Below are 14,899 nucleotides of genomic sequence, written 5' to 3'. Positions count from 1 at the left end.
GCCTTGTCTTGTCATTGGTACTGGAGCTGGTGCCTTTGTTAGCCCAGTTTTGAGTCATCCTTCCACTGTCTTTGAGGAGTATCTTCCATTCTGGGCCCAGAATCAAGAAACTGAGGTCTCAACAAAAGAGCCATCTTGACCTGCTGTTGGACAGGTTTATTTAGAATGACCCCTATTTCCTGCTGCTGCTGGGAAAGCAGACCCCGTCCTGGTGTTATTTACATTTCTGAAGACATAATTATTACACAAACAACAGGGGGATTGGGGTGAGAGGGACGAAGTAGCTGTATGAGCTCACAGGGCTAATAACTTACTCCTTTTAAAACATTTACAGTTGTAGCTGTAGCCACAGTGGAGTTCAGAGCCGGGGATGGCACCCAGCAGGACGTTGAGTGGAAACAGTGACAGCCCAATCTGATGCACAGGGATCTCCTTTGGTTCTGGCAGAGCTGTAACTTCAGTCAGAACTCCTCAAGGCTGAGCAGTAACCGTAGCTGAGCTTTTTAGGGTTCATTCTGCTGCCAGGGCTCTGTGTCAGGGAGCCAGGCAGCAGCAGCCCAGGGCAGTGTTTCCAATGAATGGGAGATGTGTGGATTCATGTCTCACCTCGCCATGATCCTTGCTGTGTGTGGTTGTGCCATCAGCATCAATTTAGAGGACACTGTAATCAATTTACTAAGTTGCCTAAAGGTGCCTTTTGGTGGGCTCGTATTTATTAATCAGGCCCTCAAACAGAATGATGACTTGGCAGAAATTTTGCTACACTTCGTGATTTGAAACCTTAATTAGTAGGCAGAATGTCCCCAGGATTACAAGTGTTTTGGTTGTTTTAGTCTCTGTGTAAAGCAGCCCGAGGTTAAACCACAGCAGTGGTTTTTTCCTGATTCAGTACAGAGCAGTATTTCAAGAGGGGAGTTAAATTGTAAAGACTGGAGTAAATTAAGTAGTGCATCAGCACTGCATTCCTTTGATCAGATCTGAGGAGTGTATGCATCAGTTTCCAGCTGCTCACATCTGGGAGTGTCTTCACTGCCATGAAAGGCTCACTGTACAGTTTGGTCCACGAGCTCTGAATTATTCTAGACAGAAAGAGGAGGAGGAGAGAATTACCAGAAAACTTCATAAGCACACCCAGGAATTTTTTCATCCTTTGGAGGCTTTTCCTGACTGACCTTATTTGTGGAAAGGTAACCAAGTCAAGCATGGCTAGAGAGATGCTGGAATGCCATGCTCTCCCAGCTGAATCCGTAGGGGTGACTTGTGGAGAGTTCTGATCTTCCCCCTCTTCCCCAGCCCCTCTTTTGTTCAGTGTGCACACTGATCTCTCCACACCCCTTTATATTGTGCTGGCAGGATTGGACAGGCTTAATTTCTGTGGGACAGGGCAGTAAAAGGAGGTTGCTTCACACAGGACAACTGGTCATTGTACAGGTGAAGGTATTCCCAAGGATGGATGGTTTGCTGGCTCTCAGGCCCCCAGAGCTGGCAAGATTTAGAGCATAATTCAAGTTCCAGCTGACTGTTTTCAGGAGTGAGTGATACAGAAAACAGTAAAACTTCCTCTGCTGTCCAGAGCAGGGAAAACCTGACATGTCTCAGGGACCTAGAGGCAGCTTCTGCTGCTGGAGGAAGACTTTTGTCTGCCTTTAGCCTGATGCAGACACTCAGGCACTCTATTTCATACCGCTTTGCTTTGGATTGCTGCAAGCCTTTTCCCAGACATCCACGTGCAGCTTCACAGCACTTGTGGTCTGTCTGTTCAAGCTAACAAGGTTTTAGGTACTTGACAATATTGATTGGGAGTTTTTTCCCCCTTAAATTGCGGCAAGCATCTTTTTCATGGACAGCAGTGGGAGCTGGCATCACTGAAGGAGAGCCTTCAAACCTTGAGCAGTGCAGCAGCAGTGAGTTATATACAGGACTGAGCAGGGAATGGTACTCACCAGAGCGTGGGGAAGATGGAAAAGGGAGAAGTATTTACATGAGCTTAGCCAGGGTGCTGGGAAAGCCTTCTAACCAACTGCTGTCAGTGTCCTGAGGCCTATCAAGGAAAAGGACAGGAATGATATAATTAGGATCAAGAGAGAAATTGTCTTTTCTGCTACTATTTTACTGGATTACGAGGTTGAGAAGACAGCAGAGTGATGTGCTGCTGTGTGTGATGCAGGCTGGCTCAGGACAGGCTGTTCTTATCTGCACCCTGCTTGGGGTCAGCCTTATTCTTTCCCTGACTGTTCCTGAAATGACACTTAATTCAGTAGTTTCACATCTGGAAGCCAGCCAGTAATGAGGACCTGGACATGTTCCTGTGGTAAGCAGAGAATGAACTGATTCCCACCCACCTGTGGTTTTGCAGGATGGCTCCCAGGAAGTCCCTCAGTACCATCTGCTGGTGGTATTGGCTGTCCAGGTGCAGGTATTCTTGATCAGACTGGCGCCTGGTCAGGAATTCCTGCACCTCTTCCCCTGGGCTGCTCTCGCTGCTTCTGTTAGGTGAAAATGAGAAATATCTTTGTTTCTGAGATACTTTTTTGTCCCTCATTTGAAGTTTGGCTCAGGCTGAGCAGCACAGCAAGGGAGCTTGCTGGGACTGAGCCTAAGGCCATTCTGCTTCATTCCAGCAAGGAGTTGGTTGCTGTATTTGCTCCTGTGTTAGAAGATGGCTTTGGGCTGGCTTGCATCTAACCAGTTGGTCTTATTTAGTGGCAGTCAGTGATCTAACTAGCCAAGGGTAATGGAGAGGCTGCTTTCTGTGTTCAAACCAGACCAGGCATAACTGTTCCCTACCAGTGAAGGATCATGGCAAATATCTGCAAATATTATTGCTTGTTGGTATTGCTATAGAACTCTCAGCTGATCTGATGCTTATAGCCTTGGAGGAAAGGATTAATTAGGCTGCTTAATGATAGCTGTGATTAGGGGGATCCAAGACTAGGGATGCAGGGTGCCTTTTGGGATGTGGAACAGCAGGAGAGATTGCTTCTGTTGCAGTAAAAGGTAGTGATTTCTGCCAGGTGCATGGAAGGCACTGCCCAGGGTAATAAGCAAAACTCAGCCCAAGGACAGCAGGGTGCTGGGGCTTACCCGAGCCTCTTGCCAATGATGGTCTGTAGGAATTTTCGGGCGGAAATCTGCCCCAGGAATTTCCGGTAGTTGTCAGTGAATATGGCATCAGCATGGCGCTGCATCCTGGGGGGAAAGGAAGCACAGTGTGCTCTCTGAGCCATCAGTGAACCCTCCAGGTGAGAAATAACAAAGCACCCCACGTGTAACAGTGCTGCTATCAGGGCAGGTAACCACAGCAAACACCTTGTGGTGTTGGACTGCATTAGTGTTGGAGGGTAAAAGGATTTGAGGGAGCTCAGTCCTGACATGGAGGCAGCAGGCAAAATAAAGTGTCTAGGGCAGAGCTGGGCTGGGACATTCCTGTGCTCTGCAGCAGCACCATCACCTCCTGGGAGAGCTGTGTCTGGGAAAGGGTGACAGGAGCCTCCAGCAGATCTCTAGCCTGTGGTGAGACCCCAGCTCCAGAAAATCCACAGGTAAGGGAAACACAAACCACTTGGCTGGTCTCACTGTTGTAAGGACGAGTCCTCTGTGCTTCAGACAGAAATGATCATCATCTATCTCCAGGCAGAGGTGGAAAGGAGAGGCTCTAGCATCCCTGCAGGTCGAGTCCCAGAGCTCAGTGGAAAATTCTGTTCCCTGCAGGAGCCCTGGGCCTGTAAGCCTGCCCCCGTCAGTGTGTCCTTGCTGGTGGGGGACACCAGGACATGGTTCTGGACGTGGGTGATTGTTTGGGACTGAGCTGCTGGTCTGCTCCTGGGCTGGGGGAGACTGTAACCAGTGCACTCTGCAGCCACAGGGCTGGCAGGTGAGGTACAAACCTTTTCTCAGTGGGGTCTGTTAACAAACCTTCCTCCTCCCGCTCCTCTGCCAAGGGGTTATGGCTCTGCAATGAGCTGCTGTGCTGCAGCTGGAAGCTCATGGCCTTGCCAGCCACTGGCCCTGGACTGTACCTGCAACACAAAGCCCAGGCACACTGTGAGATGTGCTCAGATGCCAGCTGGAGCTCAATCTTCTTAACCATTATTCCCTATTTTCCTGCTTTTTCTCTCTCCGTTTGTCATCCCATCTTAGCAGTAACACAAGTACTGTCTGGCCCTCTCCCCAGCTAGAAGCTGCCCTGAAGCTCTTCCAACAGTGAAAAAATGGTTGATAGAGCTGCCTCAAACACACATCCCTCTCGCTGAGTTCCCAGGATCCGTAAGCAAAATCCCAGTGTTTCTGGTATCATTGTGCCATGGCTTTGGCACAAGGCTAAAGCATTTTCTATGGGACATTGCAAATCCACATCAGAGAAGCCAATGCTCTATTTTGGGCTTCTGTTGATTTGTAGTGGTACAAAGCAATATTACAACTTCTAAGAGCCAACAAGGAAATACTTGAAATATTAATAGGTATCTGTAGAGTTCATGTACTAGAATATCTGCAGCTCTGACTTCAGTGCAGGTGCCCTGCAGCCACAAATTTTAATCAGTGTTTGAGCTGGAGGTGCTGCCTGCCCTGGAGATTGCCAGATTTCTCTTTATAGAACCCAGCATTCAATTCTAAACTCAACTGTTCGGGCTGAAATTTTCCATCAGGTGCCTGCCTTCTTTGGAAATCACCCCTAGGCCAGCAGTATACCCAAAAAAATTAAGACAGGGCAAAGAAATAGGCCTAGCAACACATTTAGAATTCATCTGGCTTTCAGAAGTGCTGGCAACTTTAATTTGGCACCTGCTTATTTTGCACAAGGGCAGAGATGAGGCAGAGTGGGAGCGTGCATAAAGCACTCAGCACTTACCTGAGGTCTGGATAGAGAGGTGAAGAGATGGAGCATGTGACTAAATGCAGGAACAGGAGCAGGGTGGCCTTATCCAGCATCTTCCACCCCTTGGAGTCACCTAAAATGCAGAGCAGCCTGAGTCAGGGCACTGAGGTGCTCTGGGCTGGGAGGGGAGGCCAAGTGCCACCTTTGTGTTCTCAGTCCCCCTGCTCATTTCTCAGCACAAAGGGACTGGAAATGTGCCTCTGTGGTTGTGGTGCTTCCCGAGGCAGAGATGTCTTGGTGTGGCAAAGTCTTCCCCATGGAGTGCAGTTCCTGGGGGCAGTGGCTGTGTGTGACCCCTTGGGAGCTGGTGTCTCCCTCGGGCTGGGAGACAGGGCCAGTCGGGCTTTGATGCTGTGGGACCCCCTCACTGACCTGTCCCACTGCTGTGGCTGGAGGAGAGCTCTCTCTTGGGCTGGTGTGGGCCCCAGGGACCCCTGCACGGGCTGTAAAAGCACCTGGATGGGGGCAGCAGATGGCAGGGATGTGAAAGGAACCTCGCTGCCTTCACAGGACCGTCTGCAACCAGCTCTGGGACCTCTCCTGCCCCGCTGTCCCGGGGATGTGTCTGCTCACATGGCTGTACCTGCATGCCACAGGTCTGTGCCTGACAGCTGACTGGGCTGCGTCTCTGGCTGGCCAGGGGCTGGGGAGAAAAGGGGAAATCCAAATAAAGTTCCTGGGCAAAAGGGTAATACTGGCACAGAGGTAACCCTGACAAAGCCATCTATCGAAGGCAAGTGCTGAGCTTGGTTTGCAAACAAAACGCAGACTGTTCCATCAGTCATGCTGGGGTGGAGAGGGGACTGGACCGAAACACGTCCCTTTGGCAGGGCTGAAGTGCTGCTGTGTGCAGAGCAGCCCCCACCTGCCCCTGAGCAGCGGCTTTGGTGCAAGGTGAGCTGCGCTGAGCCCTGTGTGCAGCCCTGGCTGCGGAGCTTCGTCTCCTGGGCTTGGCTGAAGAGCTGAGAATGACTCAGGGCAGAGTCGCCCGAGGTCACACACCCTCGGGAGCTGAATGCAGCGCTTTTTTCCCTGGAAGCGAGCAACAGTAGGAAGGTATTTCAGTGAATGCTGCTCTTCCTGAGTTTCCATTGAAAGCGACTGATCTTTTGCTCAAAGAGGATTCTTTAAGAATGTGGATAGAAAGCTTTAAAATACCAAGCTTCCCTGTTCCCTATCTTATTTTACACAAGAAAAGAGCAGCAAGATGTTTGATCTCCCTAAGACAGGGGGAAAAAACCCCACCTCTTCCAAATGTATAACAATACTTCATTGTAAAGGGAGCAGCTTCCAGATGGAAAGGGTTTGGTTGGACTTCTGATTGCTCAAGTGAACTTTCAAGCAGTGGGTTTTACTGATGGGGGAGCTGGAAAACATCATCAGAGAGCTCTCCTTTCTGCTTGGACGGAGCAGATCAACACAGGGAGGGGGAGGCTGATTAAGGACCTGTCTTGTAAGTGGGTCTGATGTTGACACCGGGGAAGTCAGTAACAGGATTAGTGGCAGTGACAGAAGTGCACGGACAGACATGGGAAAAGGTGTCACTAAGAAATGGGGTTTCTTATCACAAAGTCATTCTCAGCCCAGTCTCTGTTTCCAGTTGCTTGTGCTCCCAATGGGACCAGCAGCTTCCCCAGCAGCTCCCCTGGGAGCACCACAGTAGCTCCTGGCTCCTGCAGAGCTTCTTGTGCCCGTGGGTGGCATCTCCTACCTCCTGCTCTATTAGAGAATCTCTTTGGCCCCTCAGAGAGCCAAGGAATGCCTAAAGGAAGGAAAAAAGGGACTTTGATGGATATACAGGACTTCTGCTTTTAGAACAAATCCCCTGCTTCCCTTTCTTTTTCCCTTTTTCATTTGTACTTGGAAAAACATTCTTCTTCTGTGCCTCTGCCCTAAATATCCTCAAGAAAATCCCAAGTCAGATCTTCCTAGATAGAGGAAATTACCTAAGGCGTCTGTCAGTGGGTACCAGCAGCCTGTGGCACCAGCATCCATAGAAAGTGCCAACCAGGAGATTTAATCAGTACTAGAGAAGCTTCTATGTGAGCTGAGAAGTGCCAATGTAAATGAAAACCTAGCCCAAGGCTGTCTGCTTCCCTTTCCTCTTCCTAGGATACAGCCCTGATTACCACTTTCTTTCTGTCTCTGGCTTCTCTTCTTTGAATGTTGGGTTTTCCTCTAGAATTGCTTTATGAACATTTGAGATCCTTTTTTTTAATTTCTCTACTATTAGTTTCTTTGCAATTATTTTTTAATTTGTTTCTGGCTTTGTCCTTCTTCCCCTGTCCTGCTTTGTCTTCTCTCCCTTAGCTACAGCCTGCTTCCAGATTTTTGGGTATGTCTGTCTCCCTCTTTCCCTCGGGAATAAATCAGAAATTAAAGTCCTACATCCCTTCCCAGATGTGTCTGCTGTTTCAGAGGAGAAGCTGGGAAATTGAAGTGTCACCCTGTGTGCAGGCAGCTTGACAGGTCTGCAAAACATTGTCACCTTTGAAATTCTCCTGAGGTGAGGGACACCTTCACTTTCCATTCTGGCAGCATGTGAAAAAATGATTAATAAATAAATCCCCCTTAAGATGAAGAGCTTTTAGCACCATTCCAGCAGATGAAGCGTAATAGCTTCGTTCCATCCTGTGCAGTGGGAACAGCAGCATTGTGACTGTGATGTTGGAGAGCTGGGTAACTACCTCTTGCCATTTCTGAAACCTCAACCTGAGCAGTCTTAAAAATACCTCTGTGTAGATGAAATGAAGCTTTTGCCATGCCTGCTGTTTCATAAAGCCGAAACTTTCATACCCTGAAATGCTGCATTAGAAAAGCAGAAATCCTTTTAAGTGCCTCCTTGTGCCTCGTCGTGGCTGGCTTTGCATTACCTGTAACACGCTGTTGTGTTTCTCCTCACACTCTGGTTTGCCTGAAACACAGCTTCATTGCTGGGTGAGTGAAACACCGTTCATTTACCAGGGTAAAAGGAACTCACATCAACATAGCAAAAGAGAAAAACTGTGCTACAGCTGGTAAACATCTAACATGTTTTATAAAGCTCATCTATAGTATAATTCCACTGGTTTGCATTTGTGATGTAGTTAAATTATTGTTTCATCCTATAACTTGGTAAAGAAACATATTGGTACAGATCTTGGTGTGGTACAAAGGCTGTTGTACCTGGCAAAGCTAATTCCTGATGCCAGCTTTGATTGTATTTCAGTGGAATTTAACTGTCTCCAACTTCCAAATAGACATTATTCTGTTAATGCACAGAGAGAGGCTCCCACTTACCGTTCCTGGAGAAAACAAGTGCTTCCTAGATCAGCTCCTGCCCAGGTGTTCCTTCCCCTGTTGCAAATCCAACTTCTCCTCTGGAGCTGCCTGTGTGAGCCCGCTGGGTCCGTGCCCCCACGGTGCCAGGCAGGACCTGCTCTCGTGCTGAGCAGGGAGGACACTCCCGGATCTCCCCCAGTGTCCTCTGGCTGCCAGGGAGGTGCATCTCTGCCTTTTATACCTGAGCTCCCTCAGGAGTCCTGTGGGCTTCCATGCGTCAGAGAATCAATTATCCTCCTGAATTTCAAAGGCTGTGTTTGCATCCTCTTTTCGTGTGTGTGCGGGGAGGTGGTGGGGAGGGGTTATGCCCGTAGTCCAGGGTCATTTGCTCTTGTTATCCCTCCAGGAGTGAAGAGCAAATAACAGCAATAATCTGGCAGAGTGAATGACAAATTCACTTTGCAAGGTAAACTTTGCTTTTCCCCCACAACTGCATTTTTTCCTTCTACTCCACAATGAGAGTGAGTTAACCATCAGTACTTTCTCACACTGCCTGAACAGGAGGGTTGATCTCTTTGCCATTTTATTTTTCTTTGATTATCAGCCTTTTTCTCCTTCTCCTTTGTTACTCACACCTGCATTAGGAGGGCAGTTCATGCTTCAGTCCCTCGCAAACATCACAGCTTCACACCAAGCATACAAAGCAGCTGGAGAGCCCTGCTCCATTCGTGTGCTCTGGAAAAAGGCAGGGGTCTTCCCTGGGGTGCTGCGTGCGCTGGCAGCTGAGCTCATTCCTGGAACAAGGTTTATGAAAGCCCCATTAAAACGAACACAGAGCCTTGGTGCCGAGAAGACCAGGACAGTTCAGAGGAGTTCAAAATGAGGTGCCAGCATGAGCTCCACCTGCCAGATTTTTCATACTGGCTTTACAATGCCCAGAATTGATGGGGACCCAGACCGTCCTGTCTCAGGGCTTGCATGACTCGATGATGGGAAGAAGTTTCAGCAGGTGAGATGACTCACGTCTGCCTGCTGCCAAATATCTCACCTGGCACCACACAGCATCACAGCTGTTGGTGACAGAGAGGGAGTGTAGGGAGGATGGTGCAGCTGGTGTGCACATGGGTGCCTGTGTGTGCAGGGGGTCAGAAGCATCCAGCGATGGTCTCACTCTGCTATTGCCTCTCATTGCTTCTTGCAAATCAGGCAGGCATATCATCCGTGTCATCCAGTAGAGACCCTGGAGACAGGGATTTCTGGGTAGCACAGAGCAGGTTTTCCAAAACCCTTGTCCTGGTGCACACAGCTGCATGCGGTCCCTGCAAACTGGAAAGGGATTTTTATTAGCTTTTTTTGTTTCGTGTTCTCTCATGTGTGAGGCTGGTTGCACTAATTTTTCAGCATGACTTATTTTTCTTCCACTGTCTTGGCGCTGCACTGGCTGAACAGATGAATCAGGTCATGCTGTTAAACCAGTCGAGAGCCAACGCTGTTTCAAGGTATTATCTTATAGCCTGGTCTTGAGCTGATTCTCCATCCAGCTGGCCCCATGCCTTACAGAGAGCTGCATATGATACCAGGCAATATTTCTCAGATCAAGGAGAATCAGTAGATCAAGGAGAATCAGTCTATAGCTGACTAGTTAATAGCTGCCTACTGCCCAGCTTGGGTTAGGAGGGCTGTGATCCATGTTCATATCTCAAGTGAGCTGCTTTCACAGAAGGCTCTATAAAGCTCTGTCGTCCCAGGGGTTTCCTTGTGCTGCCTGGGTTGGGTTTCTGTCATGCACAGCTGGACCAAACAAGACCCACAGCAGTGGCTTTGGGTTAATTGCAGGAGGCAGCAGAAATTTCTAAAAACCCTTAAGGCTCTGTTGGGTGTATCCAGCTTAGGAGTTCTGCAATAGCGTAAATAGAGCAGCTTTTCTGTCCCTGGGATTTCCTGTCCCAGCTTCAGTCAAAACCTTCCTGTCTTCCCAGGACCTGGAAGGGTTATTTTTGGAGCTCCTCCACCAGGCTCCACAGGCTCTCCCCCTGGCTCATGAAGCTGCTTCTGTAGCAGAAATATCTGTGATCCCCACTGCTGCCTGGATGAAGATGCTACGGACTGTGACAGGATCCAGAGTTGATTGAAGCCAGTTTTGCATCCCTCCCTGTTGGTGTTGCAGTGTGTGTTTGAGCTGGCAGCTGCAGGCATTGTTCTCACGATCATTTTTTCAGTAGGGCTGTCCCACACGTAGAGCTGGTGGCCCCTGCACGTGCCAAGGGTGGGCTCTGGCTGCAGTTCTGAGCTCCCCACAGCCCCAGAGCTGCCCCCAGGACTATCAGTGGCATTCAAAGTCTAAACACACTGGCTGTGTGAAAACATTCCTCACAGGAACTTCACTTTAGGGCTAGTATCAATATCAATTTGGCACAACAGATGACAAACTTGATTTGCAAAATGAACAGCTTTTTCTCTTTAGAGTATCTCTTGGTTTGTCCCTAGAACCTTCCCAGTTCCTTCCCATCTCTGCTCCCTAACACAGCGAGTGCTGTCAGCCTCCACTGGCCCCCAAACCAGGGGTTTTTAACACTCATTACCTCCCACAGATCTTCATGTTAGCCACGAGCAGTGTTTACCCTTTAAACCCAGGCCTACACCAGTGCAAGCTTGGTGGAATCTACAGCCAGGTACCACAGATATCCTCAGCATCTGGAACTGCCAGATTTTGGAGTCATATCCAAGCAGACCTACCCTCCCCACAGCCCTTGGGTGAAGCACATGCCAGCTGCTCTTATTTCAGTGCTTCACTGACAAAGGACACAGAGTTAGGATCCTGAAGCAATTTCCCAGGTATTGATTTCCTCTTAGCTTTACCTCTTCCAGTCTCCATGCCGTGCTTTAAAAATCGCCCCTGTCTATTGCAGGTGCACAACATAATGGCCTCAGATAAGCTGAGCAGCGTGTGAATGGTCCTGCTCACCTTGTGGGGTTGAAACTAATGACAGCCAGAAGTAACTCATCAAACGGCAAAAAACCATCCTGTGTTCTCAGCTATCAAAAGCTTTTCTGCACTTCTCCAAAATGTCACACAGGGTGGCTTCTCCAGCCTCTACCACTTCCAAGAGAGCCCTGGGGACACAGCTGTTCCCTCTAGTTCGCTTTTACTTGAGTGAGAGGTGGGATGGTGACTAACTTGTGGCAAATGCCCTAATGGTGAATTAAATAGAACTGCCTAAGACTAAAAGTTACGTTTTTTTGCCTGGGTTTGCCATCATAGAGGTAGGATGGAACCCATTTTGGTTTAAGTGTCTTATCCCAAGTAGCAGAACTCAGGCACGTTATAATAAATTCATAATCATTTAATTGCAGCATTCGTTACTGCTGTGTTCACAGTAACTTTCATTTCTAAGTTCTTTGTAAAAATCCAGTCATTTCTGTGGAAGGCAAGCAAACTAAAATGAGATGAGAAAGACAAGATTTAGCTTCTGCTGCCAGTTTCTTCTAAGGAAGAAGCAAAAAAAAAAAAACTTCAACCCAGCAGATGTGGTGAGACTTGCCATTAGAAAATCATACAAGGCTTGGTTTCTTCTTCTTGGAAGGATAAAGTGCTGAGACTTAGATCTTCAGATCCTCCACACTCAACCCTTTGAGCATCAATAGATTTCCTGAGGAGAATTTTCCTTTGAGGAATTCAAACTGGTAGGAAGCTGAATACAAACATTTATCAAAATAATCTCAAGGAAGGAGACACTGGGGATGAGAGCACTGTTTGCACTCTGAGAATGAGTCTGAAGCAGGGGATCAGATTAAAACTAGACAACATAAATCAGAAATTCAAAACGTGCAAGAAGTGCTGTCGGAAAGGACTGTCTCATGGTGCTAAAAGCCTGCTTGAAAAGCCTACTTAATCTTCAAACATTAACTATCCCTGAGCCTGGACAATAGAGCAAATGGCAGCAGCCTGTGAGATGTGCATCTGTCAGGAGGCCCGATGGGCTCTGCAGGTGGGATCCATTTATAGAGCCTGTACCTGTCTGGCTCTGTTTATTTCCTAGCAGAGCTCCGGAGCATTTCAGCATTGCCCAAGTGAGCTGCCAAGAGCTTCAGCCAGGCAGCAGCACGTTACACTCAGCTGTAGGCTTGAGAGTTACTGATTCCTGAATTTCTGGCTCTAAATACCATCGCCTTCCTCCTCCAAGCCTGGCAGACAGAGCTGAGATGCCAGCAGTGAATGTCAGTAATTAAGGAGCTCATCTTTGGTCTTACCACTCTCATTTCAGTTTGGAAAGGAGCCTTGGCTAGAAGGTTACACAGCACGTTACAGGCAGAATCAGTGAACAAGGAGAGGCAGCTGAAATCCTTTGAAAACTAGAATCCATATAAACCAGAATATGAGTGAGATGTTACTGGCATCAAGAAAATAAAATGTGGTTTATGGAGAGGGAATGAGGAAGGCTGTTCCAGTAAGGGATGAGAAATGAGAGCAGTTGTGAGTAATTTCTTTTCCTGGCTGAATACAAATGTGCAACCAGAGGATGGCAAGACCTTGGAGCACAAGGATCACACGTACAGTGAGTGGTAAGAAAGAGGCCTCACTGCAAAGACATGCAGGAAATACCACAATGCAAACCAAAGAAGAAATGTAAAAGGATTTTAAAAGCCAAGGATTATTTGGATTTGGAGAAAGACTTCTTCCCTGAGCATTGTCCCTACTTAGTGTGCTGACAAAATTGCTATGTCCACATGTTGAATCAATGTCAGCTTTGAAAACCACTTGCATCTGGTAGGCTTTGGAAAAATCTTCCTTTTTTTTTTAATAAACAGCTTCCTTTTTTTGTCATTTCGCAGTCAGGTGCAAGGAGTGGGTCAGTGTGATGCTGGTGGAAGGTGGGGAGCCACAGTGGGCTGATGGCACCACCTGCTTGTGGCTCCCAGGCTGGGACACTCCTGACCTGGCCTGGAGGATTTGGTGGCCTTGGGGTGAAATAGAGGGGGAGAGAAGGGGCAGGAGCTGTCTAAAAACTGCACATTTCACCTTCCTAATTCTACTTGGAGTGAGTAGTGCCCTTTCTGTTGAGGAGATAAGAAAAGGAATAAAGTATACAGTGATGAGTGTCTTTTCCCCTTTGCCTACGAACTCCATGTGTGAGGACTGGAGCCTGTGAGAAGGTGTGTGGACAGCAGCACCAGCACGGTCGGTGTACTGGTAGTACTGGGAAGAATTTAATCAGTCTGTTAATCCATTCTGATAAGATCCTTCCTGACATTTTCAAGAATTATTTCTTCCTCCTCTGTGCTTTTTTTTTTCATCCTAAACATTCAGTGTTTGGGAGCTAAGAAGGTGAAAGGGCAGAATTTACTGCTTTCCTGAGCTCTGGCATTATCCCTTAGCCACTCACCAGGGGCAGGAAAAGCTCTATTTAAGAGTAATTTTTCTCTTAGGATTTTTGTGCCAGAGGACTTTCTGTGTACAAGAGTCTCTGCCTTCTGCCACTCATTCAGCGGTGTTCTCCAGTTGTCTGTAAAGTCTTCTGCACTAAAAACATGAAAGATTTCTAATCCAATTGCTGACAATCTTTTGAAATTGTTATCATTAAGATCCACTTAATTCAAATGCTTGGTAACAGCCTAGAAAATCCTTTTATTCCAAATGCCATACCTTACTTCCTCAGTAGATAAGTAACTGATTAGGTTTTCCCCAAAGTATTTAGGCTCTCTGGTAATAAAGCTCTGCAGCAAAACCAACCCGGTGCTTCTGATGGTTTAGGGTTTGGAAAAGGGCAAAACTAATCAGATTCTTTAAATACCGCAAACGAGCAAAACAGAGCCCAAGCCATTTTTCCCTTTGTAGGTCATCTTATTGAGACATCACCAGTTCAGAGCTGGAAACTGGACGGGACATTGAAAATAAAGTCCCTGTCAAGAGCAAAGCCAGAAGCACATCTTAGTTTTTGCTTCCGGAGTATCTCAAGGGAGCAGATGAAAACCTTGTGGATAAAGAGAAACCCACCAGGACTGAAAGGCCACATAATTGATTGTGGGATTAAAACACTCACAGGGATTTAAGGGGTGAGTACATTAACCCTGAGGTGTAAAGGCCTGGGATGCTTCTGCCATGGGCACCCAGCCACGATGAGAAGACACAGCCTTAAGCTGCACCAGGGGAGGTTTAGGCTGAACATTAGGAAGAATTCCTTCACAGAAGGCTGATGAGACATTGGAATGGGCTACCCAGGGATGTGGTGGAGTCACTGTCCCTAGAGGTGTTTAAGGAAAGACTGGACATGGCGCTTAATGCTCTGGTCTGGTTGATATGGTGGTGTTGGGTCGCAGGTTGGACTCCGAGGTCTTTTCCAACCTCATTGATTCGGTGATTTTGTGACCCACAGAGGGGTCAGCACCCACAGGCTCCAGCGCCCATAGCATGCGAAGCCGAGCAACCCCAGGGGGTTTTTGGGAGGAACATGGCAGTGGAGCCCCCCACCCTCTCCAACCTCCACAGTCCCCCAGGGCCCCCAGGCCCCGGACTGCCCTTAGGCCACCCTTAGCACCGCAGTGCCAGGGGGGTCGCTGGGGGTGGTTGCCAGGGGAGGTTGCCTGGGATGGTTGCTGGGATGGTTGCCAGGGGCAGTTACTAGGAATGGTTGTGGGGGCGGTTTCCAGGGCCAGTTGTTGGGACGATTCCTGGGGCAGTTGATGGGGACAGTTGCTAGGGATGGCTGCTGGGGGTGTTGCTAGGGATGGTTGCTGGGGGTGTTGCTAGGGATGGTTGCTAGG

At 48.2% G+C, this 14,899-nt stretch overlaps 1 protein-coding gene across 1 annotated transcript; it reads right to left on the bottom strand.

Annotated features, from left to right (window-relative positions):
- Positions 1-130: 130 nt before the first annotated feature.
- GHRH (growth hormone releasing hormone) lies at positions 131-8,351 on the bottom strand. Its single transcript, XM_042050025.1, has 7 exons — positions 8,156-8,351; positions 4,850-4,949; positions 3,888-4,019; positions 3,085-3,189; positions 2,343-2,486; positions 1,944-2,041; positions 131-1,079 (listed from the first exon to the last, which is right to left on the bottom strand). The coding sequence occupies exons 2-6, from the start codon at positions 4,927-4,929 to the stop codon at positions 1,978-1,980; spliced, it is 525 nt and encodes a 174-aa protein (XP_041905959.1). The 5' UTR covers positions 4,930-4,949; positions 8,156-8,351; the 3' UTR covers positions 131-1,079; positions 1,944-1,977.
- Positions 8,352-14,899: the final 6,548 nt, after the last annotated feature.

Source organism: Corvus kubaryi, unplaced genomic scaffold (genome assembly GCF_017639235.1).
Source record: "Corvus kubaryi isolate FWS band 111438036 unplaced genomic scaffold, C.kubaryi_AGA036_p1.0 134, whole genome shotgun sequence".
Classification (NCBI taxonomy): Eukaryota; Metazoa; Chordata; class Aves; order Passeriformes; family Corvidae; genus Corvus; species Corvus kubaryi.
The sequence above is the reverse complement of the archived record's forward strand: the minus strand, read 5'-3'. Positions and strand labels throughout refer to the sequence as shown.